The sequence below is a fragment of the Lissotriton helveticus genome, chromosome 12 (assembly GCF_964261635.1).
Source record: "Lissotriton helveticus chromosome 12, aLisHel1.1, whole genome shotgun sequence".
Lineage (NCBI taxonomy): Eukaryota > Metazoa > Chordata > Amphibia > Caudata > Salamandridae > Lissotriton > Lissotriton helveticus.
In genome coordinates this window covers 10,091,415-10,114,722 of record NC_136073.1, presented here as the reverse complement: position 1 = coordinate 10,114,722, position 23,308 = coordinate 10,091,415, and the positions used below count along the sequence as shown (strand labels likewise).

General features: G+C 46.9%; 1 protein-coding gene across 2 annotated transcripts in view; it reads left to right on the top strand.

Moving 5' to 3' along the window:
* The window catches only part of PTBP1 (polypyrimidine tract binding protein 1), a 450,657-nt gene extending 429,338 nt beyond the window's left edge, over window positions 1–21,319 (top strand). For both annotated transcript variants that reach the window (XM_078670615.1, XM_078670614.1), the window contains 6 exons: window positions 339–484; window positions 2,257–2,290; window positions 2,618–2,710; window positions 4,090–4,306; window positions 4,643–4,720; window positions 18,868–21,319. In XM_078670615.1, the coding sequence (XP_078526741.1) occupies window positions 339–484; window positions 2,257–2,290; window positions 2,618–2,710; window positions 4,090–4,306; window positions 4,643–4,720; window positions 18,868–19,000 (701 nt within the window). In that variant the 3' untranslated portion in view covers window positions 19,001–21,319. The remainder of the gene's footprint in view (window positions 1–338; window positions 485–2,256; window positions 2,291–2,617; window positions 2,711–4,089; window positions 4,307–4,642; window positions 4,721–18,867) is intronic.
* The last annotated feature ends 1,989 nt before the right edge of the window (window positions 21,320–23,308 follow it).

Below are 23,308 nucleotides of genomic sequence, written 5' to 3'. Positions count from 1 at the left end.
ACTTCTAAGAGCACCGATTGTACTTCAGTTGTCCGTATGAGTGAGGGTCACTTGAAGGACGGCCTCTGGCTGCGTTTGTAGTGCCCACCCTTTGACACGGGTATGTGGCAGAGCCCGGACGGGCACCCGCGTGTCCGTTCTAGTTAGTGTTTGTGTTCACCCTTGCCTGGGAGCGGGCACTCAGGCTGACGGGGATTGGGTGAGCCTAATCCAGCGAGGACAGCCAGCCTCCTGCTCTGCCTGTGCCAGGGGTGCCCCTCCAGGCCAGGGTGTCCTTGTGTATGCGCCAGAGGCCGGTGGGCTCGCGTCGCTTTGCTAAGCTGCTCTTTCTGTTGCAGGCCTCTCGGTGCAGGGCGTCCACGGCGGGCTGGCTCACCTGGGCATCCCCGCCGCGGCGGCGGCCGCCGCTGCCAGCAGGATGGGCATGCACGGGATGGGGATGCCGGGCAACTCCGTGCTGCTGATCAGCAATCTGAACGCCGAGGTGAGTAGCAGCGACCCCCTGACCTCCACCCTCCCTGCCCTCTGAGCCTTGTATGTATGCAATCCCACCCTTCTCGCCCCAACATTTCACTGTTTAACTTTTGTCACTTCCATGTGTCCGTGTTGCTGCATTGAACAGAGTGGGCTCGGGGCTCTTATTTCCAGGTCCCCAATAGATGTTCAGCACGTGCTCTGAGTTTGTGTTTGGTTCCGAGCTGCATTGGCGCTGCTTGTGGTCCTGTTCACCGATGTCGAGTGTCCTCACCCTTGTGAGCCTCTTGTCGGCTCGGCAGCTCTACTGTTGAGGATTGAGCTGCTCCATAACAAATCTAGCTCCAGCTGGATGCTTTGGAGCTGGTAAAAGCTGCAACGGTACCCATCGGCGTTACACAAGTGCAATAACCAACAACTTAAATTAACATTGTGTGACCACGTTTTCCTGGAGTGACAGTGAGCCTTCATTTTAAGTACCTGAATTGTAGTGTAGTTGGACACATTTTCTCACTGGGGCTGTTTCCGAGTCTGAACCTATGTTCACGCTTTCAGTGCTTGAGCTGTTCACTTTTTCTTGAAAGACTCCATGGATAAAATCATAATTGTTGACTACTTTAGGGCGCCGTGTTAAAGTCGGAAGAGCAGCGACTCCGATAGAACAGCCCCCGCTATTGCTTGGGAGACACGGATGGAGCAAACGGCTTCTGCTTCATGCAGATGTGTGCACCTGGACAAGCCGTTAGTTGAGCCTCCGTACGTGTTGGGGTTAGTCCCCAGTAAGTCTAGTCTAGGCATGCCTGCCTGTCTTAGCAAGGCTGGTAGTCTGGGTCTTGCACTTATCCTGGAGTTGGGTTTATCGGGTGCCGCGGGCGTGGCTTTCTCTGCGCCCATAGTCAGTTTATTTATTTTATTTTGAGTTTTTTATAGCGCGAACAAGATCTTTGCAGATATCAGAGCGCTTTACAACAAGGGGGTATTAAAAACAAGAGAGCAATTCGGACCTGCACTGCTTGGCCATGCTGCACCGGTGTGGGGCGCACCAATGGGCCCCAAGACTCGGCTAGACATGGTCCATCGGTCACCAGCATGCATATGGGAGCACTGCACACGTGTTCCTGCCGTGTCCGGGGGTGTTGATGCGGGGGCTCCCGTGGGGCCGTTGGAGCTGATGGTGCTTTCAGGGTAGGGTGGGACCTGCTAAACCCAGGCTCTTGTAACCAGGCTTCCGTCCTTTAGCAATGGCCCTGTCGCAAGTTTCACTTTGAATTTCGTCAGGGCCTCAACTGAACTGTGCCTGCCTCTGTACTTCAAGTGGTCGCCCCAGCACTGCTGTCTATCTCCTGTAATGCTTTGTCTTGCTGGTACAGCCTTTTAAGCCTTTTAACCTTCTGTGTACAAGTATTGAATGTAGAACACTTCATGTTTCCTGATGTATTTACTGACTGTTTTTGCTACTTTTTTCTTCTCTTCCCATTCCCCTCACCCTATTTTCTTCCCTGTTCCGGAATTTCTTTGCCAACTGACTGCACGGCCCTTCCGCTTCCTGTTGTCGCTTGAAACAATTAAAATCTTACCCCTTCCAAAATTTTAAACCTCTGCTCTTCGGAAACCAACCTGTCCTTCAATATTAACCATCTTGACAACATCATCATCCATCAACCAATCTTGTCACTCCTCGGCGACTGCCCTTCCTCGTGGACCATTTCTGCAAGCTCTGCTCTCCTCTCCGGCTCCTCTTACTCTCCCTGTCCCCTCGCTGCCTTGCTCTGCTGTTTCTAGAGAGTTACACCCCACTGCCTCTTTATTCTGTTCGGTATGTTATCATTCACTCTTTTTACCTTTGTTTTCTGTGATGTTATTTTATTCGGATGTATCGTTTGCTGCTCTTTACATTTGCATGCTCAGTGTTGGAGTTGCCTGCTTTTAGCATGGGTCATTTCTTTGCATGAGGTTTTGAAGTAGCTCAGTTTACGTTTAAAATGTAACTTAGTTGATTTTTGAAAGTATGACTGGGTGCTCTACGCCTTTGATCCGAATGTGATGGGTAGAGGTCATAAGTGAGTGAAGTTGTAGCGTTGGGCTTGCTGTGTAGCGCTCTGCTCCTTGTCTGAACATCTCTTCTTCCTCACGTCTTCTCAAGGAGTCTACGGTGATGTGCAGAGGGTGAAGATTCTTTTCAACAAGAAGGAAAATGCGCTGATTCAAATGGCTGATGGCAACCAAGCCCAGCTGGGTGAGTTACTCATGTCACTGCATTACTACCTGCTGTTACGCTTGGACAGAGGGCCCATGGGGTGCGCCCAGTCCCACACTCCCTTGCGTCCCAACAGCAAACGGAAATGCTATCCTGACTAACCCTGGGCGGAGTTGCGCTACACGGAGCTACGCAAAGTGCAAACAAAAAACTCAGCCGCACTACGCGGAGCTCTGCAAGCGGCGGAGTGCGATTGCTCAGTGCCAGGTGCTTGTCCGTACTGTGCAGGCCTTGCTTTCCTTTTCCGCCGCTAGAGTAGGTTTTTACTAGAGGCAGCTTCTCAATGCAAACGGGCAGTTTCTCAACGCCAGCTGTCGCGAGCATACAAGTTCAGTCACCATATGAAACCTGACCCACCCCCGCGTTTAGAAATCTTCCCAGGATCTTGATTTTCCACGCTCTCATTATCCGACTTGATGTTGACTATCGCGAACAAGGAAATCTCGCCGGTAGGTATTTTCCACGCTCGCCTACTTGACGTTTAACGCGAGCAAGGAAAAAAGCTCTGCAACGCAAAGCAGTTTTTGGGGACTCTGCGATCTCCGTGTAACACTGAGTGCAGAAAACTCAGTGAGCGGAGTTCACTGCCCAGGGTTAATCCTAACTCGTATCTATGGTCTAATCAGATTCTGAAAAGGACCTGCCCTTTGACCTGGAGGGTTGCACTAAAGGTGCCTTAGCGTATGTGTAAATTGTGCTATGGCCCGACCCTTTCTTCTTGAAGGCAGTTATTGACCCCTCAAGTCCTCTGCAGTTTTGTGAAACTGAGCAACTAGCGCTAACCTGCGCAGTGGACTGTGTACAGTCAGCAAGTGCTGCATGCATGGTATTCAGGCTGTGTACTGGGGCTAGTGTATGTAGCATAAAATAAAAGCGGTGGGGGTCTAGCTCCCACTAATGGGTTCGCATTTTCTGCTTTGCTTTTGCTGCACTGTTAAAATCCAGGGGAAGACTAGTGCTGCTATGTAAAGAAGCGTCCCAGGCAGCAGCCGCTGAAGTAAACGGCAGCGAGTGTCCATCCTGCAAGGATGGATGCGCCACCTATTGTAATCTGGTCACTGAAGGGCAGAACTGTGCCAGGGGGTAGGTAAGTTTTGTTTAGCGGGACCCCTGGACACCAGGGGCAGAAACCACTACCACGGTTGGTCTATTTGCCCCAGTCTTCCAGCTGCCCCATGAGGTATGCCAAGCGCCTATCGCATGGCCTCACAGTTAAGGCCAGTGACATTAGCACTCTAGTAACTCAGTTCCTGGGGAAGCATGCTAGGTCAGTGCCTTTCTCAGGGCCTGAAATTGTTTGACCAGTCCATTCATGTCTGGATTTTGTGGCGACTGACCAGTGACACTTACCATTGCAGCCATGAGTCACCTGAACGGGCAAAAACTGAACGGGAAACAGATTCGCATCACCTTGTCCAAACACCAGACGGTGCAGCTCCCTCGTGAGGGCTCCGAGGACCAAGGCCTGACCAAGGACTACACCAACTCGCCTCTCCATCGCTTCAAAAAGCCTGGCTCCAAAAACTTTCAGAACATCTTCCCTCCATCTGCAACCCTTCATCTTTCCAACATCCCGTAAGTTAAGAATTTGTGCTCCTGCTTTGTGCTTTACTGTTGATTCTCAAAGGTCTCTAGTGGTGAATCTCGAAGCGCATGTGAATGAGGGGGTGCATCAGCCACTGAATGCAAGGCTGAATCGAGGTTACGATAGATAGCCTGTCTGCCCAAGGAAGTCTTAATGGACCCTGTTGGTGCTTGACCGTGAGCTGGGGATGGCCTGTGAGCCGACTGCTGCTTTACTGTGATTGTAGGAGTGAGACGCTCAGCTCAACACTTTGTGCAGACTATGGATTTGTTCCAAGAATGCGTTGTAAACTGCTTCTCTTATTCAAACGTTCTTTTGCTTTGCAGGCCGGCAGTATCAGAAGATGATATAAAGATGCTTTTTTCAAACACCGGGGGAGTAGTAAAAGGATTCAAATTCTTCCAGTAAGTGATTGTTTCATGTGATAATGCCAAATATTGATATGCCAGGTGGCTTTCTCTGCAAAACTCGCTGTCGGGCTCCCTCAAGACAACCTGCCAGATTGAGGTTGCTCTTCTGGACCGTGACTACGATTCATTTTTTTGTTTGGGGGAAAACTTGTTGAAACTTGCTGTAAAAATTCAGCTGTTAATGATTGTCGACTGCTGTAAAATGAAGTGAGGAAATCGCCACCCCCACTCCAGCAAGTAGCAGTCCTGGCGGGTAATTGACACCTTTGTTATATTTTTAGGTTTACCTCTACTTAAATTCAAAAACATGATTGAAACCCTGTGGAGAAAATTGGTTCCTTTACCAGATGTGCCTCTCCCACTGCGAAAGTACCTCCACTTTGATTTATTTATTTTATTCAAAGTTTTATATAGCGCGAACAGGATCCTTACAGATATCAGAGCGCTTCACAAAGACAGGGAAGGGGCAATAGGAGTAAACAGAGATAATGGGAACAGTATAATAGTCAGTGACATGGTAATAACATGGATGATAAAACAAACATAAAACCAATCCATATATGATCAGGTAAGTAACATGGTAAGTAACATGGTAATAACATGGATGATAAAAACAAACATAAAACCAATCCATATATGATCAGGTAAGGGAGTAGTATAGAGCCGCACAAGTCATTGATCCCACTACAATGGTGTACAGGTGGATCAGTAAACCAACGTGTATCACATCTTGGTCGGTAGTAAGAGAGTAGCGTAATAGTGCCCCCAACAAGTCGAGTATAGTGCCAGGGGATAGGCAGAGCAACGGTACAAAGCAATGCAGAGTCTCTGACCCAACATCTGTAGCGATCAGGAGATCTTGGCCAGAAGGATTGTTTTCACCTCTTTCTTGAAGAGTGCAGTGGAGGTGATTAGCCTTGTTTCAGGAGGGAGCGCATTCCAGATCCTGGGTGCCATTCCTGAGAAGGAGCGTTTGTAAGTTTTCGCTTTCCGAAATCTACGAGGTTTCAGGAGTAGATTTTTAGTACTCCTATTGGATCTCGAACCTCCTGATATAGACAGCTTTTGAGCGAGGTAGTTGGGTGCCTTGTGGTGCACGGCCGCGTGTGTCATAGTTGCAATTTTTAGCTGTATTCTGGCTTCAAAAGGCAGCTATTTTAGAGACTTTAAGTCTGGGGATATGTGCGAGTGCTTTCTAGAGCCAGTAATGAGTCTCGCGGCAGCGTTCAGGGAGGCTCTTAAGGGTGCTGTTGTGGATAGTGGGAGACCGCTGAGGGTCGCAATTCCGTAGTCTATTCGAGGGATGACTAGAGCTTGTACAGCAGTTTGGAAGTCTTTGGCCGGGAGGAAGGGTTTAATTTTCCTCAGCGTGTTAATTTGGAAATTAGCTGCTTTTGTGGCTTTGCTGACGTGCTGCTGCATGTCGAGCTTGGCGTCGAGTGTGATGCCTAGGGATTTCGCCGAGTCCACGATGGTAGGTTGGACATTGAGTGCTGTTAGGTTGTTGAGCCAGGTTTGGGTGGTGGAGATTTTCGCCGGAGGTGAGATGAGTAGGAACTCAGTTTTTAGAGCATTTAGTTTGAGGTGATTATCGGCCAGCCAGGATTGGGTGTTAATAAGCGTGGAATTCAGCTGTTTGATATCTTCCGGGGATTGTAACTTTAGGTAGAGTTGTGTGTCATCAGCGTACATATGGAATTGAACATTGAATGCTTGAAGCAAGGTGGCGAGGGGTTCCATAACGAGGTTGAACAGTGTAGGAGAGAGGGTGGATCCTTGTGGGACCCCTAGATCTGCAGGCACAGGTGTAGATGGTACATTGTCGATCTTGAACCTCTGAGACCGGTTGTGAAGGAAAGACGAAAACCATTTGAGAACAGTTCCCGATAGCCCCATTATTTTCAAAGTTTTATATAGCGCGAACAAGATCTTCACAGATATCAGAGCGCTTTACATAGAGGGGTACATGAGGAAACATAGTCCAACAATAAATCAATAGATCATACAATACAGATAGGTGGCTGCATAGCCCATCACGTGAGTAATAGGACAACTCATGCAAATAAGTAAATGGGTCAAGCATGTAGTACAAATCGGTGCAGGGTGTTAACAGAGTTCGAGATAATAGATAAAGTGTATTTAGCCAGGAGGATAGCTTTTACTTCTTTTTTAAAGAGTGTAGTGGAAGAGATAAGCCTGGTTTCGGGAGGGAGTGAGTTCCAAATCCTAGGCGCCAATCCTGAGAAGGAGCGCTTGTATGTTTTTTCCTTCCTGAATCTTCGAGGTTTCAGCAGAAGATTGTTTGTGCCTCTCGTGTTTCTAATTCCCCCAGAGATTGTCAGTTTATTTATTTATTCAAAGTTTTATATAGCGCGAACAGGATCCTTACAGATATCAGAGCGCTTCACAAAGACAGGGAAGGGGCAGTAGGAGTCAACAGAGATAATGGGAACAGTATAATAGTCAATAACATGGTAATAACATGGTTAATAAAAACATACATAAAACCAATCCATATACAATCAGGTAAGGAAGTAATATAGGACAGCACAGGTCATTGATCCCATCACAGAGGTGTACAGGTGGATCAGTAAACCAACGTGTATCACATCTTGGTCGGTAGTAAGAGAGTAGCGTAGTGGTGCCCCCAACAAGTAGAGTATAGTGCCAGGGGATATTGAGCAGTGATACAAGCAATGCAGAGTCTCTGAACCAACATCTATAACGATCAGGAGATCTTGGCCAGAAGGATGGTTTTCACCTCTTTCTTGAAGAGTGCAGTGGAGGAGATCAGCCTGATTTCAGGAGGGAGCGCATTCCAGATCCTGGGTGCCATTCCTGAGAAGGAGCGCTTGTAGGTTTTCACTTTCCGGAATCTACGAGGTTTCAGGAGTAGATTTTTTGTACTCCTATTGGATCTCGAACCTCCTGATATAGACAGCTTTTGAGCGAGGTAGTTGGGTGCCTTGTGGTGCACAGCCGCGTGTGTCATAACTGCAATTTTTAGATGTATTCTGGCCTCAAAAGGCAGCCATTTTAGAGTCTTTAAGTCTGGGGATATGTGCGAGTGCTTTCTAGAGCCAGTAATGAGTCTCGCGGCAGCGTTCAGGGAGGCTCTTAAGGGTGCTGTTGTGGCTAGTGGGAGACCGCTGAGGGCCGCAATTCCGTAGTCTATTCGAGGGATGACTAAAGCTTGTACAGCAGTTTGGAAGTCTTTGGCCGGGAGGAAGGGTTTAATTTTCCTCAGCGTGTTAATTTGAAAATTAGCTGCTTTTGTGGCTTTGCTGACGTGTTGCTGCATGTTGAGCTTGGCGTCGAGCGTGATGCCTAGGGATTTCGCAGAGTCCACGATGGTAGGTTGGACATTGAGTGCTGTTAGGTTGTTGAGCCAGGTTTGGGTGGTGGAGATTTTCGCCGGGGGTGTGATGAGTAGGAACTAGTTTTCAGAGCATTTAGTTTGAGGTGATTATCGGCCAGCCAAGATTGGGTGTTAATAAGCGTGGAATTCAGATGTTTGATATCTTCCGGGGATTGTAACTTTAGATAGAGTTGTGTGTCATCGGCGTACATATGGAATTGAACATTGGATGCTTGAAGCAAGGTGGCGAGCGGTTCCATAACGAGGTTGAACAGTGTAGGGGAGAGGGTGTATCCTTGTGGGACACCTAGATCTGCAGGCACAGGTGTAGATAGCACATTGTCGATCTTGAACCTCTGAGACCGATTGTGAAGAAAAGACGAAAACCACTTGAGAACAGTTCCCGATAGCCCCATTCTAGTGCTTAGCAGCTCCAGCAAGTTCTCATGTTTGACCGTGTCAAATGCTGACGAGAGGTCAAGAAGGATGAGGAGGCAGGACTCATTGCGATCCAGAATTTGGAGGGCGTCATCAATTATGTGTGTCATAGCTGTTTCCGTGCTATGTTTCGCTCTGAAGCCTGATTGATGAGGGTTGAGGAGGTCAAATTGATCAATGTGTTTTGTTAGTTGGAGTTGGACACATTTCTCCAGCAGTTTGGCCAGGGTGGGGATATTGGTGATGGGCCGATAGTTGTTTAGGTCAGACGGATCAGCTGTAGGTTTCTTGAGTATGGGCGTGACTTGCCCCACCTTAAGGGAGTCTGGAATGTGGCCTTGTTGCAGAGAGCTGTTGATGATCTTGGTCCAGAGAGGGAGGAGCAAGGGGATAAAGTCTTTTACAGCATTAGCAGGTAGAGGGTCTGTGAGGTGATTAGAGGGCTTCAAGGTGCAGAGCAGTTTGTATATTGCTTCTTCTGAATAGGTATCGAAGTACTGCCAGGATGCCTTGTTTTTAGGTTGAGTGTCTGCCATTCTGGTGTGGTTGGGGTATCGGCTTACATCTATGATGAGGTCATTTCTTATGTTGTCAGTCTTTAGTTTAAAGAAAGCAGAGAAGGCTTCACAGTGTGGGGTGTCGTTTGTTGTGCTGTTTGATTGTGTGGGTTGTGCCTTTGTTTGGGTCTTGATTAGCTCGAACAGCTTTCTTGGGCTGTTCTTCGCTTGGTCCAACTGGCGGCTGAAGAAGTCCGACTTTGTGCGCTTTATTTTCCTAAAGTAGGCATTTCTCTTGTTCTTAAGCTTTTTGAGATGCAGCGCTGAAGGGTCCGATCTCCAGGTGCGCTCTGCCATTCGCATATTACGCCTTTCATCATTGAGTCTGTCATCGTACCAGGGGTTAGAGATTTTGGTGGAGACTCTCTTCAGTTGCAGAGGGGCGACTTCATTGACTATTGTATTCATAGAGTCAAGGTAGTGGTCAGTCAGTGATTGAACATCTGAGGCCCCTGAAGGGGGAAGGAGGAGGTTGCCGATGTGGGGAGGTAGGGTAGAGGGGTTGAGATTCTTCAAATCCCTTTTCCATGCTTTGGTTTTGATTGGTTGAGTAGGGTTAGGTTTAACTTTTTCGTTGATAAAGAAGGTGATAATGTGGTGATCTGACCAATCGCAGGGTAGAATCGCCTCCAGTTGATTAGCGTTCTCTTTGGCAATGATGAGATCGAGTATCGCGCCTTTGTTGTGTGTTGGTTTATCACATAATTGGGTGAGGTCAAGCGCATTGAGGAAAGTTTTGAGACTATTCACCACGGTGTTTTTCTGATCGTTCCAATGGAGATTGAAGTCACCCAGGTAGACTTGAGTGGTCTGCCGACCGGCATTGGAAGTGATCAGGTCCATGAATTGTTGAGTGAATATGAGATTGTCACCAGGCGGGTGATAGATGAGATGTAAAGCACAGACTTGTTTGCCCTCACTGGTGATGTCGAGGCAGAGGAGTTCACAGGAGGAAAGGGAGGGGGAGGTGACTTGAGTAACGGAGAGGTTGCTCCTAAAAATGCATGCAATTCCCCCGCCCGTCTTGCCAGGAGACCTGTCCAGCCTGATGATGTGATAATTGGGGGGGACTAGTATGTCCATAATCGGGGTAGAGGCTTCAGTGAGCCACGTTTCCGTTAGAATGGCTAGGTCCAGATCCCTATCTGAGACGAGATCCGCGATGTCGGAGGAATGTCTCTGGGCCGATCTGCAGTTTAGTAGGATGCATTTGAGTTTGGGAGAGAGAAGGGTGGTCGAGCTTTCTAGTGTGAGGGGAACTTTTCTGAGGTTGTTAGGGACGGAGCCTCTGTTGTTGAGTGTTGGGGGCCTTAGAGGGTTTGTAAGAATTGTGGGTATGGGGATGTGTGAGTTGGAAAAGTCTTTTACCGGACCTGGGCCATAAGAGCGTAGGAGAGAGCATAGGTCGCGGTCCGACAAGGAGTTGAGAACACGACGGGGGCGGTGGGAATTATTGCGCACGGGGATAGTAGGCCATTGCTGGTGTCGTCGGGGGCGAGGGATAGTAGGCCATTGCTGGTGTCGTCGGGGGTGAGGGTATGCAGGGAGTGTGCGTCGTTTGTAGGGTAGTGGGATGGTGGGAGGTAGACTGGGCTGTGAGGAGAGAAGGTCTTTGATTGCGTGGATGTCTTTTTTGATTTGTAAGATTTCCTCTTTGACTTGTTGGAGGGTGGATAAAGTCCGGTCAGGAGGGTCATTGGGGAAGGTGTTGGTGGAGAGAGCCGTTGGTGAGTGGTTGAGTAGTGAGCTGGTGAGCAGGCAGGGTATCGGGGGGGGGGGGGGTATACTAGTGTTGAGGGGTTCCGCGGAGCTAATGAGTGGGATGGTATTCAAGGAGTGGACGTGTTTGTGGGCGAGGGGTGTGGGTGATGTAGGTGAGACAGGCGGTGGGTGGGAAGCATAGGTAGTGACTTCAGTGGGAGACGGTGCCGGTGAGTAGAATAGTGAGTGAAGGCTGAGGACAGTGGGGGAGACAGGAGGGTAGTGAGGGCTGAGAATAGGAGGTGGGAGAGAGGGGGATGCTAGGGTAAGGGAGGAGGTATGTTCTGTATCTTTTGTTGGGAGGGAGATAGAGTTGTGAATGGGAGTGGGGAGGGAGCAGGGAAGGGAGAGGTGTCTGCCATGGGGGGGGATGGGTGGATAAACTCCGAGTGATGGTGTGTGCAGATGTAGGCGTGTTGTGGGCGGGAGTTGTTATGTCAGGTGTGAGAGACTCGTGGGTGGGAGTGGGAAGGGAGATGGGGAGGGAGAGGTGTCTGTCGTGGGGGGGATGGGTGGGGGGGTGGATAAACTTTGGGCGGTGGCTTGTTCAGATGATGGTGTGTTGTGGGTGGGGGATGTTCTGTCCGGGGGGGAGGGATGGAGGGGATATGGGTGGGGATAAGAAGGGTAGAGGGGCTGCTAGTATGTGCGGTGGAGTTATTTGTGACTGTTCTTGGGGAGTGGGGGGCGTTACCAACAGGTGGGCCATTTACTGGGGTGCTAGGGGTAGAAGTGTAGTAGGTGGTGGCTGCGACGTCAGGGGTGATAGTGCCCGCGGAGTTCTGAGTGGGGGTCCGCAGCTTGGAGAGGTGCTCTTTGAACTTGGGGAACAGGTTGTCTAGTAATTCCAGGTTCTTGTCCGTGGATTGGATTAGGACAATCCCGTTATTGTAGATGGTAATGGTAGACCTGCCAGGGAAGAGGTGGGAAGGTGTGATGGTGAGACTTAGGCCATGAGTTGTTTTCCTGGTGGTGGAGACTGTGAGTAGGGATAGGAAAGTTTTCCTCCATTGGGCTCTGCGTGAGGTGTGGAAGATGATATCAGTATTCAGGGCTCCATTGCCCAGTGAGAAGTAAGTGTCAGCAAAGGGTGTTTCTGGGTGTGACCTCAAGAAGTTGTGTTTAAAACGTTTAGTGGCATTTTTGGAGAGAGGAGTGGAGGGGTAGTTAATTCTAAAAGTGTTCTTGCCGTTGAGCTCCATTTTATAGAGGCTGTGGTGTTAGGGGTAGGAAATAGGCCAATAGTACAAACTGTCCGCCGCTAGTTACAGGGCCAAGGAAGACACTAGTGAGTCACTAGTGATAGCCTATAATATAAATAATATACTGGAATAAAATAGAATACCTATGCAGGCAGTAAAATACCTGAATCGAAAGTGACAGTAGTGTGTAGTCAAAAATATGTGAGGTACATGTGCCAGTAACAAAAAACAATTACAAACAGCAGTCAAATGCAGAAAAAGAAAAAAAAGTATTCACATTCAGTGCATTACAAATGTTCAAAATAAAGCTAGGAGTGTAAGTGTAAGAACCAAATAAATGAGGTAGCGAACAGTGAATGATAGGGATAAAGGTGAAATAGGTGCAGGTGCAGCATGAGGTAGCGTTTGGTGCCGAACCGGTGAGGGAAAAGTGAAATGGGTGCAGTTTACGCAGAGTGTATAGAGTACTAGTAGAGGTATAAAACTGCAATATAGAGCAGTCACTTAATCGCACGAAGATACATATACACTACAAATACAAATACTAGTATAATACTAACAGAGTATGGGTGCAGACAGAGGCTGCTTGAGTCATAGATGACACTAGTAAGCATCCAAAAGAAATATGAGGTAGCGATCGGTGCAATACCTGTGAGGAGAAAGTGACATAGGTGCAGGGTACAAAAATTCTACAAAGTACAGGTAGGAGTATAATACTGCGATAAGAGGCAGATACGTAATCACACATGTATGCGGTAATGGTCGGAAGATAAAGTGACATGGGTACAGGGTACAAAAATTCTACAAAGTACAGGTAGGAGTACAGTATTGCAATAAGAGGCAGATACTTAATCACACATATATGAGGTAGTAATCGGTTGTATAAAATATCATTAAATATATGATACTGCAATAAAAGGTAGACACTAAGTCACAAGATAATTAGACGCGGCGCTCTGTACAGTCTGTGATGGGTATGAATGGCCTGTTCTTATGTTATGTACAACTGGTGGGAAAGACTAGTCCATGATGGCCGCCAGAGCGAGGGAGAGACTGGACCAAGATGGCCACCAAATAGGGGAGATCGAGATGGTAGTCCTCTTTTGTTGTTGTTCCTTTTAGAGCAGGGGAGCGAGGTAGCCGGGTGAGTTTAGGTGAACCGCCTTGTGTCATGCAGGCGATTTTCAGATGTATTCTGGCTTCAAAAGGCAGCCAATTCAGGGATTTCAAGTCAGGGGTAATATGGGAGTGCTTTTTTGACCCAGTGATGAGTCTCGCTGCAGCATTCAGAGAAGCTCTTAGTGGTGCGGTAGTAGTTAGGGGGAGTCCGCAGAGGGCGGTGCTGCCGTATTCAATACGTGGGATGACTAGTGCTTGTACTGCTGTTTGGAAGTCTTTGGCTGGGAGCTAGGGTTTAAGTTTCCTCAGAGTATTGATCTGGAAGTTCGCTCCCTTTGTTGCCTTGCTGATATGTTGCTGCATGTTGAGGTTGGTGTCAAGTGTTATGCCTAAGGATTTTGCTGAATCCACTATGGTCGGTTGGACATTGAGTGCTGTTAGGTGCTTAAGCCATGTTTGTGTGGTAGATATTTTCGTGGGAGGTGAGATCAGAAGGAACTCAGTCTTCATAGCGTTGAGTTTGAGGTGGTTAACAGCCATCCAAGATTGGGTGCTTCTGATCGTTGAGTTCAGATGCAAGATGTCTTTGGGGGATTGTAGCTTGAGATATAGCTGAGTGTCATCGGCGTACATGTGAAAGTTTACGTTGGATGCATGTAGCAAGGAGGTGAGAGGTTCCATGACTAGGTTGAACAGAGTTGGGGATAGAGAGGATCCTTGGGGGACGCCTAGCGTTACAGGTATTGGCGAGGACACCAGGTTGTTGCTCTTGAATTTCTGCGACCTGTTGTGAAGAAAGGAAGTGAACCACTTGAGAACAGTTCCAGATAAACCCATTCTTGTGTTTAGTAGTTCTAGTAGATTCTCATGTTTAACGGTGTTGAATGCTGAAGAGAGATCAAGAAGGATGAGGAGGCGTCGTTTTGGTCTAGTATTTGAAGTGCGTCGTCAATTATGTGAGTCATAGCAGTTTCTGTGCTGTGTCCTGCTCGGAAGCCTGACTGGTGGCTGTTGAGGAGATCAAATTGCTCAATGTGTTTAGTCAATTGTAGTTGTGCGCATTTTTCCAACAGTTTGGCGAGAGTAGGAATATTGGTGATGGGACGGTAATAGTTGAGATCAGAGGGGTCGGCTGTAGGTTTCTTTAGTAGAGGTGTGACCTGACCAACTTTGAGGGAGTCAGGTATGCTTCCTTGTTGGAGAGAGCTGTTGATAATTTTAGTCCAGAGAGGGAGAAGCAAAGGGGTAAAGTCTTTTACTGCGGAGGCAGGGAGGGGGTCCGTGCGGTGATTGGATGGTTTCAGGGTGCTGAGCAGTTTGCCAATTTCTTCTTCCGAGTATGTGTCGAAGGTAGACCATGTAGCATTGTTTTTTGGTTCAGTGGGTGCTAGGCATTGGGTTTGGAGTAGAGGCTTGCGTCAATGAGGAGATCGCTTTTTAATTTGTCAGTTTTTTGGATAAAGAAAGCAGCGAAGTCTTCACAGGAGGGTGCCTCATGCCTAGTGTTGACCGGTTGGGGTTGTTCCTTGGATTGTGTTCTGATTAGCTCAAAGAGTTTTCTCTGGCGGTTTTTTGCTTGGTCGAGTTGGAGGCTGAAGAAGTCTGATTTTGAGCGTTTTATTTTCCTGAAGTAGGCGTTTCTCTTTTTCTTCAGCTCTTTTAGGTGCATTGCAGACGGAGCTGATCTCCAGGTACGCTCTGCCATTCGCATGTCTCGTCTATCCTCATTGAGACTCCCGTCGTACCATGGTTTGGAGATTTTAGTAGAGACTCTTTTCAGCTCCATAGGTGCAGCCTCATTAATTATAGAGGACATAGCGTTGAGATAGTGGTCAGTCAGAGTTTGGACGTCTGTAGCGCCTGTCGGTGGCAGTAGGAGGTTGCAACTGTTAGGGGCAAAGAGCCTGGGTTGAGCTTTTCGAGTCTCTTTTCCAGACTTTGGGCTTGGAGAGTTGAGCCGGGTTAACTTTGACTTTTTCATTGATAACAAATGTGACAATATGATGATCTGACCAGTCACAGGGTTGGATGGACTAGAGTTGGATAGAATCCTCTTTGGAGATGATCAGGTCGAGGGTAGAACCTTTCTCGTGGGTCGGGCTGTTGCATATTTGGGTGAGGTTAAGGGCATCGAGGAAATTTTTAAGACTATTTACCACTGCGTCGTTGCGATCGTTCCAGTGGAGGTTGAAGTCACCAAGGTATATTTGGGTGAGTTGCCGACCGGAATTAGTTGAGATCAATTCCATTATTTCTTGGGAAAAGGTGAAGTTGTCCCGGGGTGGGTGGTAAATGCTGTGAAGCGAGCATATCGGTTTGCCCTCACTAATAATGTCAAGGCATATGTATTCCCAGGATGTTGGGGATGGTAGGGAGGTGGAATTTGCTCATCAAATGTGAAGTAGACCAAGCATAAAGACCATGTTCAAGGCGTGTCCTGTAGGTACACATGCCTTGCATTAGTGCGCCATCTGGTAAGGTTGGATGATTACAAAAAGTTTTTGTTCCAAGAAGTTTTCTGAGTCACATGGTTGACTTCTCTTGAATACTGCGCATGGTCGTCCATGCCGTAGTCCTTGTTGGTTTTCCACCAACTGGTTCTGATGTAATCTCTTGTGCTCCCCTTCCAGACTCATGCAGGCTCCCTTAGGGTCTCTAGTAGCTCTCAACTCAACTGTATTGTCTTGATAGTCTAGCTTGTGGCATATGAGAGCGTAGTTTGTTGCTTCTGAGAGCTCTCCCTTAACCCTTTAAATGCTGCGCAAGTTAAGCAGACGTCGCGTGCACTAACTCTATAGTGCTGCGCATGTCCGCTGAACATCGCATGCCCTGCCTGCGCAATAAAAGGTTCTGCACAATCGCGGAACTTTCAGCGCAGCGTAGGGGTTAATGTAGCCGTTCTTCAACTCTTCAGCAGACTAAAGGCCACGCCCGGCCATGCTTCCCTTTCTCCATTTCAACGTCCTTTGAGAATGACCTGCTAATGGAACGAGCTCCGTTCCGGTCCAGAGTGTAAATCTAAGTACCCCCATACGATCAACACTCCTTTTGGAACCTATGCCTTTCACCCGATCAAGAGTATACATGTGAGGCCTGCAAATCTTTTTGGTCAAAGGTTAGAGGTAGCCTTGTTTGATGCCAAGAGATGCAGATCAGGCAAGTGGACTAGGTTCTGCACATCTTCGGTCAGCAGCAGGACTAAGACAAAGCTTCAGCAGCACAAGAATGGCTCTGTTGACATTCTGATTCAGTCTGTCTGATCTGGACTGTCCTTCATCCGACAAAAGTGTCACTGAGTGTTATCACCCCTGATCCAAATCTATCTCTACCAAAAACTGCTCACGGTCCACTGCTGTAAAAAGGTCTGTCTCTATGCAGGGCTTGAAAATCGACTCGACCGCTCGCATATGCAAGCAAAATTTAATGAGGGCAAGCTGGTTTTAGGGCCTACTCGCCCTTTCTGGTGAGTAGGAAGACAAACTAATTGTTGTCCTCTCTGAAAACTTAGCAAATGTGACCAGATAAGAGGCAAAGGCATTTTTATTGCTCACAATTTTAATGAGCTTATAAAGATGCCTTTAAATCTTGTTGTTTTGTCATATTTGGTCCGCGTTCAGAGACTGCAGTCAAGTAAGTTATGTTAAGTATGCTTGTAAAGCGCACGGCTGCCCCAGCAACGGGGCGTCCCAGTGCTAACGGACCGGCAGTCAGAGGGCAGGCGAGGGGGTGGCTACTGGACGCAGCCTAAGTATCTACCTCCTGAATGGAGGCAAACAACCAGGTTTTGATGTATTTCCGGAAGTGCCAATGATTTTGAATGGCGCGTGCCTCCAAAGGGATGGAATTCAACCTGAAAGATCGGCCCCCCATCCTGCTCTTACGTATTCTGATAGTGTGGGCACGATCAGCAGAGCGTAAGGCCCGGGTAGGGACATAGGAGGTAGAGATCCTGCAGTATAAGAGGGCCAAGGCCGTGAAGAATTTTGTGGGTGAGACAAAGGATCTTAAAATCAATCCTTTGTTTCACTGGCAGCCAGTGGAGTCTGCGAAGCAGGTGAGAGGTATGGCAGTGCTTGGGTAGGGCAAAGAGGATAAGGGCCGCCGCGTTCTGAGCCCGCTGGAGTCTCTGGATTACTGCCTTCTTAACACCCTATAAAAGACAGTTGAAGTAGTCTAGGTGGGAGAGAACCAGGGACTGAACAATAACTTGGCGGGTGGGCGGCTCAAAAAAGCCTGAGATGGGCTTAATACAGCGTAAGCGGCCAAAGCAGGTTCCTGCAACTTTTTTGGCGTGAGATTCAAAGGACAAAGTTGTCCATTAAGACTCCTAGGTTTTTAAGTCCCTTTCGGAGTAGGGGGAGGCCCATCGCAGGGGGCCACCAGCGATGGTCCGACTTCTGTATGTTGCCTCCCAGCCAGAGCACCTCTGTTTGGAGGAGTTAAGCTGAAGATCATCCGACATCCAGTTGGAGATGGCCAGGACATCTTGGAATTTAGCATGGTCATGAATGGTGCCCTTAGGGAAAGTAAAGCTAAGTTGCGTATCATCCGCGAAGGAAATCATGTTAATCCTACGCTCCCTTGCCAGTATGGCCAATGGGCGGACGTACACGTTAAATAACGTATAGGGCTGAGCGCCGAGCCCTGAGGGGCGCCGCACTCAAGAGGGAACCTGCTGGAAGAGTACCGGGGTGCATGGATCTAGAAGGAACGGTCAGATAGAAACGACATGAACCAAGCCAGGGCCCCCTCTTCGACCCTGATCTCCCGGAGGCGCTTAAGCAGTATCTCATGGGAGACCGTGTCGAAGGCCGCACTCAGATCCAGCAGGATCAGGGCGGAGGTGTTACCGAGATCCTGAGAGGCCCTCAGTTGTTCTGAGACGGCCACAAGAGCTGACTCTGTGCTAGGTATAGCCCGGTTGCAGTTAGGTCGAGGCGATTTCAAGCTACTAGACCTGCAGGACTAGTATTGTTTTAGGGATTTTTCGAGCCCTGCTATAGGAGAGTAATGGAGTGGTCCTTCAGTGAAGCACACACTTTATCTACCACATTATAAAGCCTATTCCATGTCACCACCCAACTCTGCATAACCCCTGCCGCGCCATTTCATCTGTATCTGCTCCTGGGCTGCGCACGACTGTCTTCCCCTGCGTATCCCATACACTGGAGTGCACACATGTAACAAGTCCGGTGCCCATTATCCTGGCTGCAGCCTTCTCAAGGTGGACACAAGTGAAATCCACATGCAGTCCTTTTTATCATGAGTTCACTGGGGTTCCAGCTTATGAGGCTCACTGTAAAAGCTCAAATCAGGTGTTCAAAAAGCGACAAATCAGGGCTGCTCAGATAGTCAGAACCACCTAACAGTAATGTAAACCACAGGCCATCCAGGTCAAGACAACGCAGGCTGCGAGTCAGCAGTCAAAACACCGCATCAATTTTCTGGGCCCGCAGGTAAATGCCAGAATCATTTGTAGACCACCTTGGCTGAAGGGGTCTGGCTTGTTTTCTTGAAACCAAAGACTTTCTACAGTCCTTGCCCAACACTAGGTTACAGGAATGCAATGCATGTTAATCTAAAGCACTGCAGGTTAAGAGTTACAGGGTAAGTAATATTTGCCTCTTTCCATTCATACTGTGTTCCAAAAACATCTGTCTGCTTCTCCAGTTCTCGTGTTCACTTTGTGGCTTGGTTTGTCTGCAGGAAGGACCGTAAGATGGCGCTGATCCAGATGGGGTCCGTGGAGGAGGCGATTCAAGTGCTGATCGAGCTGCACAACCATGACCTGGGCGAGAGCCATCACCTGCGCGTGTCTTTCTCAAAGTCTACAATTTAAATGAACTCATTCCGAAAAAGAAATGGACTTAAAACTCCCCCCATGGTTCCGGATCGCAGACTGATCTCGAACCAAGGGAACAACTTCCATCATTCCAGAAAACCAAGACAAAGCCACTTTAAAATGCAGCTCAAGTGACCTTAAAGACCAGAGATTTTATTTTTTTTAAGATATTTGTTCATCTGTTTTTTAAAATCTCGACTTTTTCTACCTTGCAGCAGTAAGATCCAGATTGTGCATTGAAATATTGGTTTCTACTGTAAGGTGGGATATACTGCTTTGATCCATTCCTGGGCTTCTGAGCCCTGAAATCACCCTGATGCCTTACTATACTTTCTTTACCCATGTCAGCCTTCTGAAGACACAAGACTGTGCCCCCACATACATCCCAAATGTGTTGCATCAAACGCATCTCCCAGAAGAAAGCGGTTCCAGGTGAAGGTGTTTCCTCGATGCCTTACTCCAGCCTGTGCCTTAACTGTTTCCCCAGACCAAAGTTAAGACAAACCAGTGACTTGCATAATCGGAGTGGTTAAAGAAAATATCGAATAATTACGTATCGGCCTTCTTGTTTTGCAGTTTGTCAGCTGGATCCCAATTTCTTTATAATCTACTGTTATACTTATTTTTCCTTGTACCATATTTTTTCGTTGCCATCTTTGCTTTTCTAGCTTCGGAAAAATTGCTTGTTAATCAGTTTAAGAAAGTTTCCCTTGCACATGGGTTACTACACAGCAGTACGTTTGTGACTTGTTTCAGAAGTCTAAATTTCGTGTTTTATTCATTGGTCTACAATCTCTTGTCTTGCAAATTGGGGCATAGAACTTGAGTTTATTTTTTATTTTTATAGACCGATGGTTCCCTGATTATACGTTGTCTTAGTGGCATACTGTTTCTAACCATGGTTGCAATACTTGAGTTGCTGTCACCTGTCTAATCTTTTGACCAAGTCTATATCTTACTTTATATGCAGGCTGTTTCTTTTAAGCAACGTTTATAGTAAGATAAAATGCTAAAACTATATCTTCTTGTTACCTTGTATACTCTTGCTTGATTTTCATTTTTGCACAGGTTTTGTTCCTGTGTTCTAATCGTTTTGCTTAGTCATATGTATAACATGGTTACGGTAGCAGTGTGGGCAAAGTGTCTCTAAAAGCTGAAATGTTAGCTGAGCTGATTCTCAGATGTTGGGAGCACTTCACTTTAAAGTGAGTGCAGGCCTGGTTGATCAGATGTGCAGTTTTTGCTGACCTGCTATTGTCTTAAGCTGAAGTCCATGATCTCTTTATGCATTCCTCATCCATTCACTTAGCCTTGGCTTTAGCTTTTAAGAAGCGCTAGTTAAAGCGTGATTTGTACTTTATTTCGATATCTGCTTGACTGGCGCCCATCATAAAATGGGTTAACAGTACACACGTATTCCGTGTTCTGTCATTTGCCTTTATGTAATAGTAACTTTGCCATAAGAGTTCCATTTTTAGTTGGCTGCAGAAATGGCAAACTTGTGTATTCAGAATTTTTTTCTGAATTTTGGACCAAAGCTGTTTTTCGTTATTTTGTCTCAACTCTTTATAGTTGATCCTTTGCAGGCCGGACTGTGGAGCTGTTCTTGGTTTAAGTGGGTGGTGTACTTGGGTCCACCTATATGTTGCAGCTTGCTTTATCGTAGGGAGTTGAAGCCGTAAGCCGCCTGGGCTACCTTTTAAACTTCATTTGGGGCCATGTAACAATAGAAGCTTGATAAAAGGCAGTCTTGAATCAGTATGCTAAGCATGTTTGGGATCTAAACAACAGCTCCCTGAATCCCTTTGTCTTGCACATCATTTTTATTGGTTCTGGCCTCCGAGGATACCTGTTTAGTTGCAAATAAATGGAATTGTTTTTGAATGTTCAAGGAGAAGCTCCCCTTGACATTAGGCAGGTTCTATTTATTGATGGCTGTTGAACATCGGTTTACTTTACCGGTACCTCCTGATCATGTCGGCAGTTGTGACAAACTGATGCCACCTCACCAGCATCTCTGCTAGTGTTGCCTTATTCCTTTGGTTCCATGTTAGTGTGTAAAAGAATGTGAGAATTGGAGTGTAAATATTTATAACTTTTTTTTATATACCTGTTAAAGACAGATGGGGCAGCGAAACCCAGTTTTTTTATTAAAAAAAACAGATGTATATTTTGATAACAGCAATTACAGGTTCAGTATTGTGAATGAAAAGCACGGGGCAGTCGCGAGGTGTAAGCAGTAAAATCTATTCTGTTTGTACCAAGGAAAGTTTGTAATGCAAAATGAACTGAAATTAAAAATTATTTTATAACAAATGTTTTACATTTCTGTAGCAGTTAAGTGTTCATTGTTCGCTGTAGAAGGCAAATTGGCCCCTCTGCTCTGGGCTTTCCAATAAACTCTATATTCTCCACTTTCGTTTTTCTATCCTTTGTGGGTCTTGTTTTCCTGCTGTTACTTTAACATTTCCTTTTTTGCTTTCTTAACTGACTTATATTCCAATATTAATACAAGAGCTGTACCCTAAACCTCTCCCTCTGCTTGCAGTTGCTCGCCTCTAATCATGCCGTTTAAATGTTTGTATACTCTGCTGTGTGAACCTTAAAGGAGTTTTTAGTTCTCTATTCCATTGAGGCGTAAATAGATTAGGTCAGTAATGCGCAATTATTTCCTTTTCACAAAAGCTGGAACAAGTGTTAAAGATGCAATACACCCCTGCCATGAGCTTGGAAGGGTTTGCATGATCATTCAAATTGCTTACTGCCTATCCTCATCTAGGGCAATAGTGTAAAATCCTCCTCAGATTAGACGGTTCTATTTTGGCGGTTTTCAGGAGCCGTGTATCTACTGGCTGGTACATTTTCAGATTCAGACTGAAGGCCAACATCCTATTGCTGAAGACTACTACGACTGATCTTGTAGTCAAACACCTGGCTGTATGGGAATGTGTTGTGTTTTTTTTGTATGCCTTTTAAGGGATTTCAAGACTAGTTGCATTGCCTGACAATCTGTATTTGGATGTAAATAAAGCCGGATTAGAAGGGTGCTTAACATAGCATTGGTGAAGTTGCATTTGAAAAACCTTGAGAGTTGAAAGTTGTGGAGTAAGACTTGGCCTTCTGTTGGTTTGGAAGAGGAGCAGAGTGCACCTCCATTGTTGGCAGGCACAGATTCTGAAAACTAATACAATAAACCTGTGGTTTTCTGGCATGACTGATTTGGTTAACACTGAGGGCACATCCCATCCTCAAGACACTATTCCTCACTAGAATGACCTCCAAAATGAGGATCCAATCAGGAGTCCTAATCCATCTTAAAAAGAGGTCGGTGAGCATCAAAAAGAGCCTGAGTGGTCTTAAAAGGAGTTGGAAGAGGTAGTAAATTCAGTGTTGAAACCTGCGCAGCATGAATCCTTTTCTGGAATCGCATGCTGGTCATTCCGCCTTCTGGAGGTTGTGGCTGGATTATTTTTTTCTTTGTGGAACTTGTCCAACACCATTTGGTGTTCATTCTTTCTGTGTGATGGAAGACTGCCCAGGAAGTTCCTGTGCATTGGTGCCATCTTCAGATTTTCTTCTGCCGTTGAGTCTGGAAGCATGATGGAGATCAGTCAAAATGATAAAGAACACTAAAGACCTTGACTGAAAGATCCACATGGCCAGAGAATAAAGACTGTTGTGGAAAATACCCCTTTCAAGTCGTTCCCCAACGGTCACCCACAAAGTGACCAAAAGCGACCCCCATGAAGTCTGCAACTTTTTCTGTTTAACTACTGTGCCACATTTGTATCTAAGGCACCCCAGGTACAGCGTCTACAAAGACTAAAACAATACACCATGGCTAGTACACAGAAGATGCAGGAATCTGCCTATCCAGAGACTGAACATTGAGGCAAAAATGGTGAGGGTTGACATTGGACTTCTCAACCAATGCTAAATGGCACACGTCTAGGACAGTGCTGAAGGATGCAGAGGAGAAATGCCAAAAGGTAACCTGCTGAAAGGCATACCCCCAAGGCAGCCTTTGTTGAAACACCAGACTATGCAGCACAACCCAAGATGACTACACTGGTGCTGACCAAGGGCCACTGATGGTTGCATCGAAGGTCTTGTCCACAACATGCCCCCAAGTTGTCAAGGAGAGAGGGCAACAAGTCTGCCTGGAGAGCCACTGACCCAGATGACAAAAAAAAAAGATTGCCCAAGGTAGTGTGGAAAAAGCAAATGCTCGGGGTCCAAATGGTGGCCCTGCTTCAAAGGAAGGGTTTTGACCTCTCAAATGAAATTTCACATCTTGACAAGACC